This window comes from Oncorhynchus keta, chromosome 13 (genome assembly GCF_023373465.1).
Source record: "Oncorhynchus keta strain PuntledgeMale-10-30-2019 chromosome 13, Oket_V2, whole genome shotgun sequence".
Classification (NCBI taxonomy): domain Eukaryota; kingdom Metazoa; phylum Chordata; class Actinopteri; order Salmoniformes; family Salmonidae; genus Oncorhynchus; species Oncorhynchus keta.
In genome coordinates, this window is record NC_068433.1 from 21,152,975 (window position 1) to 21,172,459 (window position 19,485).

Below are 19,485 nucleotides of genomic sequence, written 5' to 3' on the forward strand. Positions count from 1 at the left end.
GGTAATGCACTATTATTGGATGCTAACCGCCGTTAAACCCCACCGAAGAAGAAGGTGTATCGTCATACGGTCTATGCATGTTGTTGAACTTTGTTAAAAATGTAACAATCGCTGTTGATAATTAACTACCAAATACAAGATGTGGCAGCCAGATCCTTTCCATAATGAGTTGGTATCTATTATGGATGAATTAATGATGTCGTTTGAGGATGAAATTGACAAATGTATGGCGGTCTCAGTCTTTTCTACACAACACAGCACAGGCATTGTCGATGCAGGAAAGACAGGGGAGTCCGAGTTGGAGGTAAAAGTAAGTGGCTAACTTTACTTTTACAAGTAAAATGTTTAATAATCCATCCAACATCACTACTTCCTATGATTTGCAGTGTTAAATTACACTAATACAATCAACGTGCAAATCGTTGTGGAAATCTGTTGCAGCCCAAGTGGACTACAAAGCCCACAATGCAATGCTCTCTCTGTGCTGGCTCGTTAGGTAGCCAAACACAATTACCAGCATGTGAAGTAGTTAGCTAGTAGTAAAATCGTCTAAACACCATGCACTATCGATTTAGGGGTCTACAATCAGACCATGTTCAATTTGCAGTTAATCTCTGAGGCAGACAACGCAAAGTACAGACGTTGCTATGGCACCAACGGCCCTGTCCCACAGACACAACGGGCGCATTGAATGATGGTAGTTACTAATTTGGTACACTGTTTAGATAGAACACATCAAATGGTCCGTTAGTAAATTCGCTCTGGCTATCTACTCTGATTTCAGAGCATTCATCGATCGGAGTGTGACAGAGTGCAGAATAACTGATGAATTTACGAATGATCGACACCGCTTGAATATGGCCAGTGTTAGTAAACCACGGCGGAAAAGCGTAATTAAATTGTTGCTAGCTGTACAGTTACAGTCACCAATGCTCTGGATAACATGAAAATAGCCTAACCAGCTCTGCTAGGGCGAGTAAAATTACGAACGCCCAGAGCGCACTCCAGATTTAATTTACGAACACACCCTAAGCAAAATATATATAATTTGTTTTAACGAAATAAATAGATGAGTGTGTTCTAGACAAGTATATACCCTTACCATATATTGGCTGGTTTGGCGATCTGGAGTGCATGTAATTATTTAAGAGTTATAAAATGTGATTGTTTGTTATCTTTTATCTCCAGTGGTGAGAACGGACCACTTAGAAGTTAAATTATGGGGAAAATAGTTATTTTACTCACTCATAGAAAATATACTAACGTAAACTCGTACATCGCCTTGGTCCGTACAATTGCCCTTATTTTAGCGCCCCCAAAACGTAATACTTCCAGATCAACTGTAATACCACTGTAAAGCACAATTTCTCCCCTTTCCAACAGAATCAATTACATGACCTAACACTGCCCATTTCTGCATAATTCAAGCAGGCAATGAGCCCCGTCGGGTCTTTTTAAAAATGGCGGGTGGGGAAGCGAAACTAATGCGTGATAGTGAGAAGGAGAAATGTCCTGTGGGAAAATTGCTTTTTTTCACTCGATCTGTCCAACTTATCACCTTATCGCCTCTAAAATGTAAATAAAACACTATAAAGAGTTTATATAATGTGTCATTACATACCTATTTGAAGGTTTGTGTCGAATTTGAATCGGGTTTTTAGGGCGGTGCTAAAGTGATCTTACAAGTAAACAGCGGCTTTGAAAATGATGATCGCATGCAATGATGACGCAAAAAATAACTAGGTATCCCCCCTTACCCCCGTCACTGTCCATTTATTGTTTTTAAAAGATGAGAGAAGTGGCACACCTGGTGGAGAGAGATTGTAAGACAGAAATAGATGCTTTATGTGTGATTTACATTATGACATGACACGTCTAGATGTAACGGAAGGGCCATTTTTTTTTCAAAATTTCTCCAATACTATAGAGCCATTACCATGTCGATCAACGCTTGAATAGAAACCTAGTTCACACCCCCGATTTTGAAGTCAACACAGTTGCTACAGTCCCATTAGTTTTCTTTGTCGCCTCGTTTGAATGTTGCGGTTGCGCACATTTATACGGAATGGGGTGAGTTTGGGGTGAGACTTTCATTTCTGGGGGTGGATTATCCCTTTAACGTATGAGCTAATTTGTTTTCTATCCATAGTTAAACAGCTTGAAAACAGGTTGTTGTGGAATGAAAAATATATCTATATATGTTTTCTTGTTCTAGGTCCAGTTGAAATGTGTGATGAAACAGTTCGTGACAAAGACTATTATCAAAATCAACCACTTGATTTCCAAAGGTACTGCAGCTCTGTGTTCAAAGATATGCCAGAGTCAAAGTGAGGTTAAATCTCTGAAAGTTAAGCTATTGGAGATGACTGATGGTAAGGAGATACCTGAAAAGACATTGGGAAGAACCCCACAGACATTGGAAGAGCAGGAATGGACGGGATTACCATATTCACCGGAGTTTGCAGAGGATTTGGAGGTATGTTATATTTAACATGTTTGTGTAGGTGTAGGTTCCTTGTCAATCTTTGGCTTATTGGTGAAATCAGCAATCAGACAAAATCTTCTTTAAGTAAATCAATCAAACCTTTATTAATGCAATTGCAGACAGAAGTTGACAACAGAAACACAGCACGCATGTGGAAGTTCTGCAAAATAAAACAGGTCAAAGTTGCTTTAATATGCTTGCAGTCAACCCCTAGTGATGTAACTGCCTACGTCAACACCTTCTACTCATGAGACCAAGCCCATGCATATACAGTTATACAAACTTGCAGGAGAAAACAATAGTCCAGTGTTTTCTAAGGGCTCAGCAGTAATTTTCCATTCCCGTGTGGCTTACAGTGGTATGTCTGACTTGTCTCTTATCTATTTACTCCCCTGCAGGGGTCTGTGTCTATGTATCTCTTAGCCTTGAGGCGCTTTCTCACAGACACCCTGTTTTGACCACAATAGCTCTCACATCTGCTCATAACGTTTCTTATAAGAGGCAGAGACTAGAAAATAATCTCATAATAATGCATATATTGCTAATCTGTGGTCCAGGACCCTATAAATGTAGTGGGGGAGGGTCTTATAGCCCTTCCCCTTCTATGAATACAACATAAGCATAATCAATTATTATAATACATCAATCATTTGGTGCAGCCCCAATCATGACCCCAAGGTGACCCCCATCATTTGCATGAATTATGCAGTCCAGGGGGCTGACGTTATCAGTGGGCATGAGCCCTTTACTGTTATTATGCTTGAATACCTGGACTGACATGTACTGCCATTGTACCATTGAGCAAGGCACTTAACTCCATAACCTGAACCAGGGGTGCTGCTCTGTGAATGTGTGTATGTTGGAGATCCAATCCATATTTTTTTTTCTCCCAGGTTGAAGTGCCAACTCCCATTGATGAGGCTGACAAGACTACAAATTGCAAGGAGACCGCGATCAGAGTTAAAACCATAGAGATGAAACAATGCTTTATATCTCTGGCAAAATTACCTTCCTCACTCACTAAGTCTAACAAACAGGGGCCAAATAAGGCCAAACAAGAAGCAAGTAGACCAACAGACAGAGAGGCAGAAAGCAGGCCTACAGACATTCAGGCCCTAAGTACAGATGCACAAAGTCTCAGTGCGGATTCTGTGCTATCCACTATACCCAGGAGGGAAAAGAAGAGAACAGAAGCACCCATGGTGGCACAATCAGACGGAAGTAAGGAGAACGCAGATGATGACCAATGGGAGGAGGAGAATGCTAATGCCGGACAAACCTCGAGTGACGAATCTCTTCACAACAGAAAGCCAAGGCCAAACAGGAAACAAAATAAGACGACCAACACCAGGAAAGAGTACCTCTGTCCGGACTGCGGTAAGGTTTTTAAGAAATTATGTAATTTTAAACAGCATCAATGGACTCACACAGGAGAGAGACCTTATTGTTGTGAATTATGTGGGAAATGTTTCCCGACTGCTTGGAAGCTCAGAAATCACCAATTGGTGGTCCACAGGAGAGAGAAGCCACTTGAGTGTCCAACATGTGGGAAGTGCTTTGCAACAAAGAGTTATTTGGACAAACATGCAAGCGTCCATTCAACAGAGAAACCGTTCCGATGCCTCGTGTGTCAGAAGTGTTTTAAAAGTAAAAATGGCCTCAAGGAACATACAATATTGCACAATTCAAATTCAAACTCATATGCTTGTGACAAATGTCCAAAAACCTTCGTAAAGCTGAAATACCTCAAGAATCACCAGCAAACCCACAGCGGAGGAGGAGCTCACCGTTGCGAATTGTGTGGAAAGGGTTTCAAGTCTCCTTCCGAACTCAAACAGCACCAAGCATCAGTCCATAGGGGAGAGAAGCCGTTCCAATGTCCAACATGTGGGAAGTGCTTCGGAAAAAAAGAAAATTTGAAAATTCACGCAAGTGTTCATTCAGAAGAGAGAGCATTCCAGTGCTCTCAGTGTCGGATGTGTTTCAAAACCAAGTATACGCTTAGCGACCATAAGAAGACTCACACGGACTCCAAGCCGTATGCTTGCGGCAAATGCCCAATGACCTTCATTCGGTCAAGGTACCTTAAGATGCATCAAGCCTCGCACCTGACCAGCAAGCCGTTAGCGTGCAGCTACTGTGGGAAAGGCTTCAAAGGTGAACGTGAGCGCAAGAGACACGAACGCACACACACCGAAGAACCCCCTTATACCTGTGACGAATGTGGCAAGGGTTTCTATAAACACGAATCGTTAAAAGTCCATGTGGCTTTGCACACCGGAGAGAAGCCGTTCGCCTGTGATTACTGCGGTAAAACCTTTGCTCTTGCGTCCTACCTTAAAACCCATGTCGCAAAATTTCACTCTGTGACCGAACTCCACACCTGTGGGAAATGTGGCAAAAAATATAAGGATATCATACATTTCAGAAGCCATATGGTTCAGGGTTGTTGAGGAGGCTGCGGAATTAGTTTGTTTGACTTGAAACAATTTATCTCTTTCTAATATTGGAGGGAATCTAATAACCCTTCCTAAACGAAGCCCCTGGGAGGACGCAGGTTAAAGGCTTAAATGCTTTGACATTCATTGTTATTTTGGAATTGTGATTAAAGTTGTAATATGTTCTTGTCATACTACAATCATGCATGTTTACTTTTTAATCAGTATACTACCATTAACCCTTTATGTGATAGAGAACAGAAGCAGAAAAATGGCTTTTGTTTTCCTTGGTTTCACAGTAACTTTAAGCAGTTACAGCTGACATGACCCCCACTCCAAAACACATTACAATAGAGTCAGGATACTTGTCCATGTGATTAGTCATTTTTGCTACATTAAATACATGCTTAACTCATTTTTGACCAAATGAGCAGTTACTGTCTTTTTACTTGGTAGGGCAGTGTACCACACAGGTTTTGAAATTATTTTGATAAATGTCAGATATAAGGCTTTTAATGATAGTCACTCCAAACCAATAATAATAATAATAATAATAATAGGGTTTATCACCCAGTCACTACTCAACCACGACTCAAACCCTCAAGAAGTTTATTTCACAATAATACATTGAGCAGACATACACCCTCCCTGAATGAACACATCTCCATGTTTAGAAGATATGCAGGGATGGTTTTAGTGATGTGAAACAGTTGTTGCAGATAGAAATAGAATGAATTAGAGCTGACACAATTCCTTATTCTACCAATCATTTCTGAATCTGAACGTTCTATATCAACATCCTTCTGAACAGGCCCCAGTTGTGGCTAATGGAGCACGTGGTTGGGTCAGGGGTTTTCACATGACCACGTGACCTCGCCAGGAAAAACAGTCTGCAGACCTTACAGCAAGATCCCTGAACTTTCTTCCTCTCTTGCACTATTCACTGGTGCACACCAGGGGGCGGTGTATATACTTCCAACCTCTTACATTCTATGTAGGTATTACGTTCACTCAGAAAGATCAGTGTTACAGTATTATACAACGGAAAAATTGATATAGAAAACAGAACGATATTGCTACTCTCCTAAAGAAGTACATGTGCATTAAAACAACAGAGTTCCACACATGAATCCCATACATACAGTACAAACCAGGGAACTACAATAAGCCATTTACTGGAGTACGGCGTGAAAGAAACCCACTTATAGAGATGTCGGTCGATAGCATGTCTGCGGCTGAAATGGCCTCCTATGCCAATATGGTGCACTTATTTTGACCAGGGGCTATGTAGGGGATAGGGTGCCATTTCGGATGCAGTTTCTTCCTCTCTTGCACTATTCACTGGTGCACACCAGGGGGCGGTGTATATACTTCCAACCTCTTACATTCTATGTAGGTATTACGTTCACTCAGAAAGATCAGTGTTACAGTATTATACAACGGAAAAATTGATATAGAAAACAGAACGATATTGCTACTCTCCTAAAGAAGTACATGTGCATTAAAACAACAGAGTTCCACACATGAATCCCATACATACAGTACAAACCAGGGAACTACAATAAGCCATTTACTGGAGTACGGCGTGAAAGAAACCCACTTATAGAGATGTCGGTCGATAGCATGTCTGCGGCTGAAATGGCCTCCTATGCCAATATGGTGCACTTATTTTGACCAGGGGCTATGTAGGGGATAGGGTGCCATTTCGGATGCAGACAATGAATTATAATACAGTAGAATCAGACATAATAATACTTCATATTGGCCTACAAAGCAAAGGCTCTTTTAACTGTATGTATACAAACATAGGCATATAACAGTTTGATTGTCTAAATGTCTGGTGTAAGAAAATAGAACAATGCTTTTACATCCTCAGTTTTAGTAGACTTTCACATAGGATCTCACTGTTGAGTAAAACATTTCATATCAAAGCTGTTTTAACCTCTTGTCTAAAATGCAGTGGTGTAAACTACTTAAGTAAAAAATACTTTAAAGTACTACTTAGTCGTTTTTGGGGTATCTGTAGTTTACTATTTATATTTGACTACTTTTACTTCACTACATTCCGTAAGAAAATAATGTACTTTTTACTCCATACAATTTCCCTGACACCCAAAAGTACTCGTCACATTTTGAACATTTAGCCAGACAGGAAAATGGTCCAATTCACACACTTATCAAGGGAACATCCCTGGTTATCGCTACTGCCTTTGATCTGGAAAACTCACTCAAAAATATTTGTTTGTATATTATGTCTGAGTGTTGGAGTATGCCCCTGTCTATCAGTACATACAAATTTTAAAAAGCTAATCGTGTCAGGTTTGCTTAATATAACACATTTGAAATGAGTAATACTTTTATTTTTGATACTTAAGTATAAAAAAAATTATGGATTTGCTAAAATGTACTTAAGTATATTTAAAACCAAATACTGTTACTCAAATAGTATTTTACTGGATGAATTTCACTTGAGTAATCTTTACTTTACTCAAGTATGACAATTGGGTACTTTTTCCACAGCGAAAATGCAGTCTCATTGGCTTTTGGCATCAAAGACTATAGCGAGTTGAAAGTGTTGTTTGTGCACACCGAGGTTCATGGAAAGGAGGAGTATATCTAAATAAACCCCTGCCACACTTAAAGTTAGAAAGATGGACTCAATATTAGGGTGAACAGATCAGTATGTGTTGTATCCCCTCATCCAGTGGAAAGGAGAGTGAAAGTTCACCAACACATGGATTCTTTCGAACTGGCAAGCGCTATTGGTGCTTCTACTGAATGCCTCTTCGCTGAGTTCAGTTAGGAGTCACAGTATTTGATGATATTCAAATCTTGTTTCTCGGTTACAGTGTCCTGTCATCAAGTCTTAATAAATGTAAAAAAATAAGTATTTTTAGGGTACAAAATCATGTAAAAGTCCTCTTGATGCTTCCTGTAGTGATCGTTATTGCTGTGATATTATATACAGTAAAATATTATTACTACTTCGGTCTATGTGCAACCTGACATTCATAAGCTTTTAATTTGTCCAGTTCTTCTCCTGTGAAACGTATGTGTTACTTATTTGTATCTCTACACCAATCAGAAGCGTTATCTGTTCAACAATAAGAACCTCTACCTGTTGGATCAAAAATGTCTGAGAGCTCGAGGCGAAGGCAAGGGATGTTCTAGAAGTGAAAAGGAGGTAAACTGGCTGCCACCGGGGTATGCCACCACACCGGCGAGCGCCTATCCCAAAGTCACGACCAATCCTCGTCGTATAGTGCGTCACCTGCTCTTGCCCGGACCCATCTATACAATCTGGGCCTTATGGATGAGGGAGGCGTGTGGGGATGGGATGCCGTTGGGCCGGGGTTTGGGTCTCAGCGTTCCGTTGTTCTGCTGGAAGTGATGGTTGTGTCCACGTTCCGCATCTGAGATCTGAGAACTGTTGTCCTGGTCCTCTGACCTCCCCTGATCTAAACGACTCATCCTGGAGCTAGTCCCCCGCTCCCCCTCCACACTTTCACCCTCCTCCTGTTCGTCGTCTGTGACAGGAGGGTAGCTGCAGCTGAGAGGGGAGTTCCGTGCATGTAAACCCCCCTCTGTTGGGATGATGACGCTGCCGTTCAGGGACCTCAGCAGCTTGGTGGACTGTTCCATTGGGAAGGGAGAGGGTTGGATTGGCAGGTGGAGACGGGTTCCCTGTGAGTCAAACAGAGACAAGGGGTAACCACGTGGTTAAAGAGAGGAATTAAATAACTAGGGCTAATTTGAGTATCACTATTAGCAACCTATACTAAACCTATGCGTTTAAAAGGTTCTAATTTTCATAGCAATTTACAAGAAGGTGTGTATGCAATTCTTGATTCCTCATGCCTCTCACACACACTTACCAAAGACATAGTGCTATTCCGTACGTATGACTCCACCCTAAGTCTGTTCTCCTCCTCTCTGTCCATGGCTCTGTTCTCCCTCCCTCGTCGTGAAGAGTTGTTCAGAACAGGTCGACCTAGGTAGTCTAGTCCACCTCCCCCTACCAGAGTAGAGCGACTGTCCCTGATGCGCCCTGGATCCTGGGTGTGAAGGAAAGAGAGATGGAGAGAGAAAAAGAGAGAGCTTTAAACACATCACACATTTTGCACTGAATAGTCTGATTTAAAATGGCTTCCGAAGCGGGAGTTCCAGAACAGAAGATGGAGAGAAAGCATGAAGTCTTAATAACGTAACAGTTCATTAGTATGAAGTATAATTCATATAGGGTATGTGAGATGCACTACTTTTATTTTCAAATATAAATATTACTTTGAGAAAATAAGCTCCTTACATTTCATTTAACTACATAAATGTTAATTAAACACTAAAATAAGATGTGCATATGCCACCCAGAACTCAGAAGCCATGAATATGAAGGTTAAAACTAAAGGCTCCCCGCATGCAGAGAAAGAGTGAAATTAAGACTGACCCCTAGAGAGGACAGACTGGTCCGCAGTGTACCCTCCACTCTGAGAGGGATATTCTCCTCCATCTGAAAGAACAAGGGATGAGAGAGGGAGGGGAGGAGAAAGGGAGGGAGACAGAGAGGGAGAGATTACCATATTAGCTCGAGGTAAATGGATAATGCTCATGGAATTGCAAGTATTTATTTACAAAATGACTGCATGCCTAGACTGTTGAGACGAGACCACAGATTGTAAGACATGGTAATATTATATACCTGTCCTCTAGCATCCGTACTGACTGAGTTGACTCTCCTGAAAGAGGCCTGCCTGGAGAGTGTAGTGATCTCCTCCCTGAGAGAGAGAGAATGAGAGAAAGAGAGAGAAAAACCTTGTTAAAATATTCTTAATTCAAAAAGCATTTACTGTTTTCAGTGTAACATTTGTCTTTAGATTCTAGAACAATTTCAAGGGAGTTACTGTGAGGTTTGAAAACATACTTCTTCACATTCAATTCTCTCTCCAGTTTCTTGTTTTTGCGTTTGTGGTAACGGGTCACTGAGATTACTATGATGACCATGATGAGTAGCAGTCCTCCAGCCACCCCGCCAACTATGATCATCAGGAGACTGTTGAAAAACACCGGCTTCTGAGGAAACTCTGTGGGAAAGGGACAACAGGAAGTGATGTCATATTCACAAACATAATCAACATACACATCATATTGAATACAGGAGTGAACATGTAATCCAAATGCTTAACTGGCACCATTAATATAATAGAGTTATTTTCTTAGGAAAGAAACATGGAGGCCTACAGCAACAACAAAAAAACATACATCCTGGACTACTATAAAAAAAAATAAGTGATTTGTTTTATATGACTCAGAGTGACAACACAACCTACCCGTCACAGTGATCTCCACCTCTGCTTTCCCGGTCCCCACAACGTTATAGGCCACACATTGGTAGATACCAGCGTCTGTCAAACCGAGGGGCCTATTGAACAGCAGGGATCCATTCCCTGCCGTAACGCCCTCTGGTAAGTCTCCACCCTTCCTGCGCATAACAGAAATACTATAGCACTTAACGTAGGGCTTAACAGAACAATACAGTATATCCTACAATAATGGGCTGAATTTCATGACTATTAACGCCCAACACCACTCACTGAACCTGAACGCACTCTTTCAACACACCCAACAGTGTTGTAAAAAACACCACATTCAAAACAACAACACTAACCCGATCACAGCAACACATCCCAAAATACAATTGACTACTGACCACCAAACAACACTAACCGTAAAGGTCAAATGAGCACCACAAGGACATGAAGCAGGCCACAACAAACCAGGACCCGCATTCACAAAGCATCACAGAGTAGGAGTTCTGATCTAGGATCAGTCTGGGTTTTTAAATCGTGAATAAGAGGGGGGGACCTGATCCTAGATCAGCACTCCTACTCTGAGACAGTGTAAATACAGGCCCAGAACTCCCATTTGAAATGTCTTATATCTGAACAATAGGCTACTATATACTTTTGAGTCCTGTTTTGGGCCTTTTGAACAGACTCTTTATGAGCCCCAATGTGCAGAAGAAAACCGTAAAATTTTACATAGACACAGATCACACTGCCTGATAATGTTCTAAACAAATCCACAGTGTATCCTTCCTCCCCCGTCCCATGCCCACTTTGGCTCGATACCACCCACTTCCCCCATTCCTTGTCTTTCGACCCCTCCTGTTCGGAGCCCACACTCATTCCTTTCTCTTCCCTCTCTAACCTCTCTCACCCTCCCCCCCCTTCCTCCCTCGTGTGAAACTGCGTCCTCTGTTTGCATTCCGCACAAGCTGCAACATGACAATATGACAGCACGGTTATTACTTCTCCCGCTGCTTTGCATTGAGGAGTACAAAGAGGCAAACTGGTTTACCTGCTGCGTGCGTGCGGGTGGGCGTCGTGTGAGTTTTAAGGGGGAGTGAAAGTATACTACCCTACATGTTTATTTGGACAGTGAAGCTAAAACGTTTAATTTGGCTCTATACTCCAGCATTTTGGATTTGATATCAAATGTTTCTTAGGAGGTGACAGTACAGAATGTCACTTTTTATTTGAGAGTATTTTCATACATATATGTTTTACCGTTAAGAAATTAAAGCACTTTTATGTATCTAGTCCCACCATTTAAAGGTGCCATAAGTATTTGGACAAATTCACTTATAGTCTATTAAAGTAGCCAAAAGTTGGTCCCATATTCCTAGCACGCAATGAATATATCAAGCTTGTGTCTCCACAAACATGTTGGATGCATTTTCAGTTTGTTTTGGTTGTTTTTTGGATCATGTTGTGCCCAATTTAAATTATTTTACCTTTAATTTACCAGGTTAGTCTCATTGAGATTAAATCAAATCAAAGTTTATTTGTCACGTGCGCCGAATACAACAGGTATAGACAGTGAAATGCTTACTTACAGACTCTAACCAATAGTGCAAAAAAGGTATTAGGTGAACAATAGGTAGGTACAGAAATAATACAACAGTAAAAAGACAGGCTTTATACAGTAGCGAGGCTTTAGAAGTAGCGAGGCTACATACAGACACCAGTTAGTCTGACTGATTGAGGTAGTATGTACATGTAGATATGGTTAAAGTGGCTATGCATATATGATGAACAGAGAGTAGCAGTAGCGTAAAAGAGGGGATGGCGGGTGGTGGGACACAATGCAGATAGCCCGGTTAGCCAATGTGTGGGAGCACTGGTTGGTCGGGCCAAATGAGGTAGTATGTACATGAATGTATAGTTAAAGTGACTATGCATACATGATAAATAGAGAGTAGCAGCAGCGTAAAAAGAGGGATTGGGGGGAGATCTGGCCAATATAGCAGCACACAAAGTTGCAGACACATTTACAACATAAAACACAAAGCACTACAGTTTAAAAAACATTTTACACATGGTTTGGGAAAGTGTGGTGCAACTAGGGGTGAAAACATTGACAGCCCCCCACTTCATGGCCCATCACAGTGTTTAACCTAGCTTTAAACCCATTTGAAAAGGGACGAGCTCCTGTATTTCCAGGACCTTTTGAAGCGTGTTCCAATCGGAAGGGGCAGAGAACTGTAAAAGCATTTCCCGCTAGCTCTGTACGCGCCTTAGTTTTCATTGGTCTGCTGGACAATGTAGTTACACAAATAAATGCTAGCCTCCCCTGTCATTGGTAATGGTGAGAGGTTAGCGTGTTTTGGGGGTATGATCTTTGGGCCTCTAACTATCTTACTCATCATTAAATCAGGAGCGTTAGGGCATCGTGTGTGTTTTAAGGAGGGGTGTGTTTTAAGGAGGGGTGTGTTTTAAGGAGAAGTGTGTTTTAAGGTGGAGTGTAAGTAAAGCAAGGAGCGATGGAGTGTAACAAGAGATCTAAGTCTTAAGTATATAAGGGTGAGAGAGGGAATCAGTGTGGGTGTGTGAGCGTGCTGTCTGTGTGTCTAGTGTGGGTGTGTGAGCGTGCTGTCTGTGTGTCTAGTGTGGGTGTGTGAGCGTGCTGTCTGTGTGTGTGTGTGTGTGTGTGTGTCTGTGTGTGTGTGTGTGTGTGTGTGTGTGTGTGTGTGTGTGTGTGTGTGTGTGTGTGTGTGTGTGTGTGTGTGTTACTAACACACAAACACGCCTTGCAGGTGTGTTCATGTGACTAACAGCTTAAGACTTGGTGACACATGTCTCACCCCACTAGTTTCCTTGAAATGACGTGGAAACAACGTTGATTCAACGAGTGTGTGCCCAGTTGGCCATGATCCAGTTAAACACACACAAAGTACCAGTCAAAAGTTTGCACGTCGTTTTGATGTCTTGACTATTATTCTACAATGTAGAAAATAGTACACATAAAGAAAACCCTTGAATGAGTAGCTGTGTCCAAACTTTCGACTGGTACTGTACATCGTCCGCACTAGCAGACATAGGCCTAACTGTCATCTTTTTATTAATGAGACATTTTTTTGTTTGTTGTAATTTCCAGTAGATGGTTTGTTCCACCTCCACCCTCTACCACACCCCGAGAATGGTTTACTCCAGCATGTGGTATGTCTTCCAAAGGTTACCAGAAACATTTGCCAGGTAGAGAAACCACAAGAACTTCAGTCAGCTCCGCCATTATGGGATTGCTTCAGCACAGCTATCATCACCGTGTAACATATCTGATACCCATGTCCCATTTGAACTGTCCCTGAACCAAAACGTTATGACCATGCATCTATCCTTTGTTTAACGATGTAACTCAATCAAATTATTATTGACAATGAAAGCTGGCAAGTGGAACTCATAGCAAAACTAGAAACAACTCCTGACCTCCCCCCGTTTTGCTTACTAAACACCATTAAAAACTGACTAATAGAATTACCAGTAAATCAAAACAAAAACAGATTATGCCAGACAGACAGAGCGTGAGTCAGTTGAGTCTGTCAGACAGACGGAGGCCGACAGGCAGGGAGGGCATGTGTTACCTGGTCCAGGTGAAACTCTGTGGTTTGGGGTTTCCTCCACTGACACAGCTGAGGGCAGCTCCCTCCAGACCAGCATACCAGTTATGGTTAAACCCAGAGATCTCTGCATTAGGAGGATCTTCAATCGAGAAACAAGATCAGAGAGCAATTGATTTTTAACACACATGGACAATGCTACTACATGATAATATCCCATGTGTAGGCTTCACCAGGTCATTTGTCTGTGCATATTATTTACTAGCATGGTATAGCTATTTACCTCGTAACTGCAGGTACACATTTCTGTAGCCTAATACAAGCTTGGTTTAATTCATAGTAGATATGGCAGCCAATGAGAGGGGCCCTCAAGAACATTTTTCATTTCATTGAACAAAATTGGTGGGGATTAGCTTCAGATCTAGCTGGCTATCTAGCAAAGAATCTGAACTCTGGCTAAAATGAAAAGTAGGTATAAATCTGGGGCTGAAAAGGAAGAACAGGATGAAGAGACTTGGTCATATGTGCCCATAACACATTTATTTAGTAAAGTTGAGCAACATGAGAAGATTGAGACTAACAACAACGTCCCTGACACTGAATCTGGTGACCGTGACAATGACAGGAGCAGCAGCTGCATGGCAGCGTCAAGTGAGGAAGGGAGGAAAGACAGTGTCATAATGAATTTAATTTTTATTCTAATAAATATGCCATTTATAGGCTACACCACATCACCACAACATGCCAAAGGGGGAGGAGTTGCAGTCTACTGCAGAGATAGCCTGCAAAGTAATGTCATACTTTCCAGGTCCATACCCAAACAGTTCGAAACTACTAATTTTTAAAATGACTCTCTCCAGAAATAAGTCTCTCACTGTTGCCGCCTGCTACCGACCCCCCTCAGCTCCCAGCTGTGCCCTGGACACCATTTGTGAATTGATCGCCCCCCATCTAGCTTCAGAGTTTGTTCTGTTAGGTGACCTAAACTGGGATATGCTTAACACCCCGGCAGTCCTACAATCTAAGCTAGATGCCCTCATTCTCACACAAATCATCAAGGAACCCACCAGGTACAACCCTAAATCTGTAAACAAGGGCACCCTCATAGACGTCATCCTGACCAACTGGCCCTCCAAATACACCGCTGTCTTCAACCAGGATCTCAGCGATCACTGCCTCTGCCTGTATCCGCAACGGATCCGTTGTCAAACGACCACCCTCGTCACTGTCAAACGCTCCCTAAAACACTTCTGCGAGCAGGCCTTTCTAATCGACCTGGCCCGGGTATCCTGGAAGGATATTGACCTCATCCCGTCAGTTGAGGATGCCTGGTCATTCTTTAAAAGTAACTTCCTCACCATTTTAGATAAGCATGCTCCGTTCAAAAAATGCAGAACTAAGAACAGATATAGCCCTTGGTTCACTCCAGACCTGACTGCCCTCGACCAGCACAAAAACATCCTGTGGCGGACTGCAATAGCATCGAATAGTCCCCGCGATATGCAACTGTTCAGGGAAGTCAGGAACCAATACACGCATTCAGTCAGGAAAGCCAAGGCCAGCTTCTTCAGGCAGAAATTTGCATCCTGTAGCTCTAACTCCAAAAAGTTCTGGGACACTGTAAAGTCCATGGAGAACAAGAGCAACTCCTCCCAGCTGCCCACTGCACTGAGGCTAGGTAACACGGTCACCACTGATAAATCCATGATTATCGAAAACTTCAACAAGCATTTCTCAACGGCTGGCCATGCCTTCCTCCTGGCTGCTCCAACCTCGGCCAACAGCTCCCCCCCCCCCCCCCCCCGCAGCTACTCGCCCAAGCCTCTCCAGGTTCTCCTTTGTCGCCGCCAGGTTCTCCTTTGCCGCCGCCATTGTCGCAACCCCTATTACCAGCCTGTTCAACCTCTCTTTCATATCGTCTGAGATCCCCAAGGATTGGAAAACTGCCGCAGTCATCCCCCTCTTCAAAGGGGGAGACACCCTGGACCCAAACTGTTACAGACCTACAGTGCCTTGCGAAAGTATTCGGCCCCCTTGAACTTTGCGACCTTTTGCCACATTTCAGGATTCAAACAAAGATATAAAACTGTATTTTTTTTGTGAAGAATCAACAACAAGTGGGACACAATCATGAAGTGGAACGACATTTATTGGATATTTCAAACTTTTTAACAAATCAAAAACTGAAAAATTGGGCGTGCAAAATTATTCAGCCCCTTAAGTTAATACTTTGTAGCGCCACCTTTTGCTGCGATTACAGCTGTAAGTCGCTTGGGGTATGTCTATCAGTTTTTCACATCGAGAGACTGAGATTTTTTCCCATTCCTCCTTGCAAAACAGCTCGAGCTCAGTGAGGTTGGATGGAGAACATTTTGAACAGCAGTTTTCAGTTCTTTCCACAGATTCTCGATTGGATTCAGGTCTGGACTTTGACTTGGCCACTCTAACACCTGGATATGTTTATTTTTGAACCATTCCATTGTAGATTTTGCTTTATGTTTTGGATCATTGTCTTGTTGGAAGACAAATCTCCGTCCCAGTCCCAGGTCTTTTCCCATCAGGTTTTCTTCCAGAATGGTCCTGTATTTGGCTCCATCCATCTTCCCATCAATTTTAACCATCTTCCCTGTCCCTGCTGAACAAAAACAGGCCCAAACCATGATGCTGCCACCACCATGTTTGCCAGTGGGGATGGTGTGTTCAGAGTGATAAGCTGTGTTGCTTTACGCCAAACATAACGTTTTGCATTGTTGCCAAAAAGTTCAATTTTGGTTTCATCTGACCAGAGCACCTTCTTCCACATGTTTGGTGTGTCTCCCAGGTGGCTTGTGGCAAACTTTAAACAAACTTTTTATGGATATCTTTAAGAAATGGCTTTCTTCTTGCCACTCTTCCATAAAGGCCAGATTTGTGCAATATACGACTGATTGTTGTCCGATGGACAGAGTCTCCCACCTCAGCTGTAGATCTCTGCAGTTCATCCAGAGTGATCATGGGCCTCTTGGCTGCATCTCTGATCAGTCTTCTCCTTGTATGAGCTGAAAGTTTAGAGGGACGGCCAGGTCTTGGTAGATTTGCAGTGGTCTGATACTCCTTCCATTTCAATATTATCACTTGCACAGTGCTCCTTGGGATGTTTAAAGCTTGGGAAATATTTTTGTATCCAAATCCGGCTTTAAACTTCTTCACAACAGTATCTCGGACCTGCCTGGTGTGTTCCTTGTTCTTCATGATGCTCTCTGCGCTTTTAACGGACCTCTGAGACTATCACAGTGCAGGTGCATTTATACGGAGACTTGATTACACACAGGTGGATTGTATTTATCATCATTAGTCATTTAGGTCAACATTGGATCATTCAGTGATCCTCACTGAACTTCTGGAGAGAGTTTGCTGCACTGAAAGTAAAGGGGCTGAATAATTTTGCACGCCCAATTTTTCAGTTTTTGATTTGTTAAAAAGTTTGAAATATCCAATAAATGTCGTTCCACTTCATGACTGTGTCCCACTTGTTGTTGATTCTTCACAAAAAAATACAGTTTTATATCTTTATGTTTGAAGCCTGAAATGTGGCAAAAGGTCGCAAAGTTCAAGGGGGCCGAATACTTTCGCAAGGCACTGTATATCCATCCTGCCCTGCCTATCTAAGGTCTTCGAAAGCCAAGTCAACAAACAGGTCACTGAACATCTCGAATCCCACCGTACCTTCTCCGCTGTGCAATCTGGTTTCCGAGCCGGTCACGTGTGCACCTCAGCCACGCTCAAGGTACTAAACGATATCATGACCGCCATGGATAAAAGACAGTACTGTGCAGCCGTCTTCATCGACCTGGCCAAGGCTTTCGACTCTGTCAATCACCATATTCTTATCGGCCGACTCAATAGCCTCGGTTTTTCTAATGACTGCCTTGCCTGGTTCACCAACTACTTTGCTCTTGCTGCAGGCGATTCCCTGATCCACCTTTACGCAGACGACACCATTCTGTATACTTCCGGCCCTTCCTTGGACACTGTGCTATCTAACCTCCAAACGAGCTTCAACGCCATACAACACTCTTTCTGTGGCCTCCAACTGCTCTCAAACGCTCGTAAAACCAAATGCATGCTATTCAACCGTTCGCTGCCTGCACCCGCACGCCCGACTAGCATCACCACCCTGGATGGTTCCGACCTAGAATATGTGGACATCTATAAGTACCTAGGTGTCTGGCTAGACTGTAAACTCTCCTTCCAGACTCATATCAAACATCTCCAATCTAAAATCAAATCTAGAGTCGGCTTTCTATTCCGCAACAAAGCCTCCTTCACTCACGCCGCCAAACTTACCCTAGTAAAACTAATTATCCTACCGATCCTCAACTTCGGCGATGTCATCTACAAAATAGCTTCCAATACTCTACTCAGCAAACTGGATGCAGTTTATCACAGTGCCATCCGTTTTGTTACTAAAGCACCTTATACCACCCACCACTGCGACCTGTATGCTCTAGTCGGCTGGCCCTCGCTACATATTCGTCGACAGACCCACTGGCTCCAGGTCATCTACAAGCTTGGTGAAGCTCCATGCTAGGTAAAGCTCCGCCTTATCTCAGTTCACTGGTCACGATGGCAACACCCACCCGTACCACGCACTCCAGCAGGTGTATCTCACTGATCATCCCTAAAGCCAACACCTCATATGGCCGCCTTTCGTTCCAGTTCTCTGCTGCCTGTGACTGGGACGAATTGCAAAAATCGCTGAAGTTGGAGACTTTTTTCTCCCTCACCAATTTCAAATATCTGCTATCTGAGCAGCTAACCGATCGCTGCAGCTGTACATAGTCTATCGGTAAATAACCCACCCAATTTACCTACCTCATCCCCATACTGTTTATATTTATTTACTTTTCTGCTCTTTTGCACACCAGTATCTCTACCTGTACATGACCATCTGATCATTTATCACTCCATTGTTAATCTGCAAAATTGTAATTATTCACCTACCTCCTCATGCCTTTTGCACACAATGTATATAGACAATTTTTTTTCTTTTTTTTTCTACTGTGTTATTTACTTGTTAATTGTTTACTCCATATGTAACTCTGTGTTGTCTGTTCACACTGCTATGCTTTATCTTGGCCAGGTCGCAGTTGTAAATGAGAACTTGTGCTCAACTAGCCTACCTGGTTAAATAAAGGTGAAATAAAAATAAAAATAAAAATTTGTACATGCATAATATTTACGGCATGGTTATGCTATATACAGTGCATTCAAAGTACTCAGACCCCTTGTTACGTTATAACCTTATTCTAAAATTGATTAAATCGTTATTTTCCCTCAACAATCTACACACAATACCCCATAATGACAAAGCAAAGAGAGATTTTTAGAAATGTTTGCTTATTTATAACATTTTTTAAACTGAAATATGACATTTACATACGTAATCAGACCCTTTACTCAGTACTTTGTTGATGCACCTTTGGCAGTGATTACAGCCTCGAGTCTTCTTGGGTCTGACGCTACAAGTTTGGCACACCTGTATTTGGGGAGTTTCTCCCATTCTTCTCTGCATATCCTCTCAAGATCTTTCAGGTTGGATGGGGAGTGTTGAGGCACAGCTATTTTCAGGTCTTTCCAGATGTTCAAGTCCGGGCTCTGGCTGGGCCACTCAAGAACATTCAGAGACT

At 42.4% G+C, this 19,485-nt stretch overlaps 2 protein-coding genes across 6 annotated transcripts in view; one reads left to right on the forward strand and one right to left on the reverse strand.

The window, feature by feature from the left end:
- LOC118392019 (gastrula zinc finger protein XlCGF26.1-like) overlaps positions 1–19,485 on the forward strand; it is a 26,896-nt gene continuing 7,411 nt past the window's right edge. Inside the window, exons 1-4 of one of the 4 annotated variants that reach the window (XM_052459683.1) lie at positions 1–310; positions 2,216–2,476; positions 3,379–3,862; positions 13,357–13,786. In XM_052459683.1, coding sequence (XP_052315643.1) covers positions 140–310; positions 2,216–2,476; positions 3,379–3,862; positions 13,357–13,529 — 1,089 coding nt within the window. In that variant the 5' untranslated portion in view covers positions 1–139 and the 3' untranslated portion in view covers positions 13,530–13,786. Of the gene's footprint in view, positions 311–551; positions 698–2,215; positions 2,477–3,378; positions 5,339–13,356; positions 13,787–19,485 lie in introns of those variants that run through there. The other 3 variants (XM_052459684.1, XM_035783624.2, XM_052459682.1) reach the window with 3 other exon arrangements.
- LOC118392020 (nectin-4-like) overlaps positions 6,242–19,485 on the reverse strand; it is a 27,540-nt gene continuing 14,296 nt past the window's right edge. For both annotated transcript variants that reach the window (XM_035783626.2, XM_035783625.2), the window contains exons 6-12: positions 13,841–13,958; positions 10,248–10,399; positions 9,842–10,001; positions 9,620–9,695; positions 9,368–9,430; positions 8,799–8,978; positions 6,242–8,607 (exon numbers count right to left, since the gene is read on the reverse strand). In XM_035783626.2, coding sequence (XP_035639519.1) covers positions 8,215–8,607; positions 8,799–8,978; positions 9,368–9,430; positions 9,620–9,695; positions 9,842–10,001; positions 10,248–10,399; positions 13,841–13,958 — 1,142 coding nt within the window. In that variant the 3' untranslated portion in view covers positions 6,242–8,214. The remainder of the gene's footprint in view (positions 8,608–8,798; positions 8,979–9,367; positions 9,431–9,619; positions 9,696–9,841; positions 10,002–10,247; positions 10,400–13,840; positions 13,959–19,485) is intronic.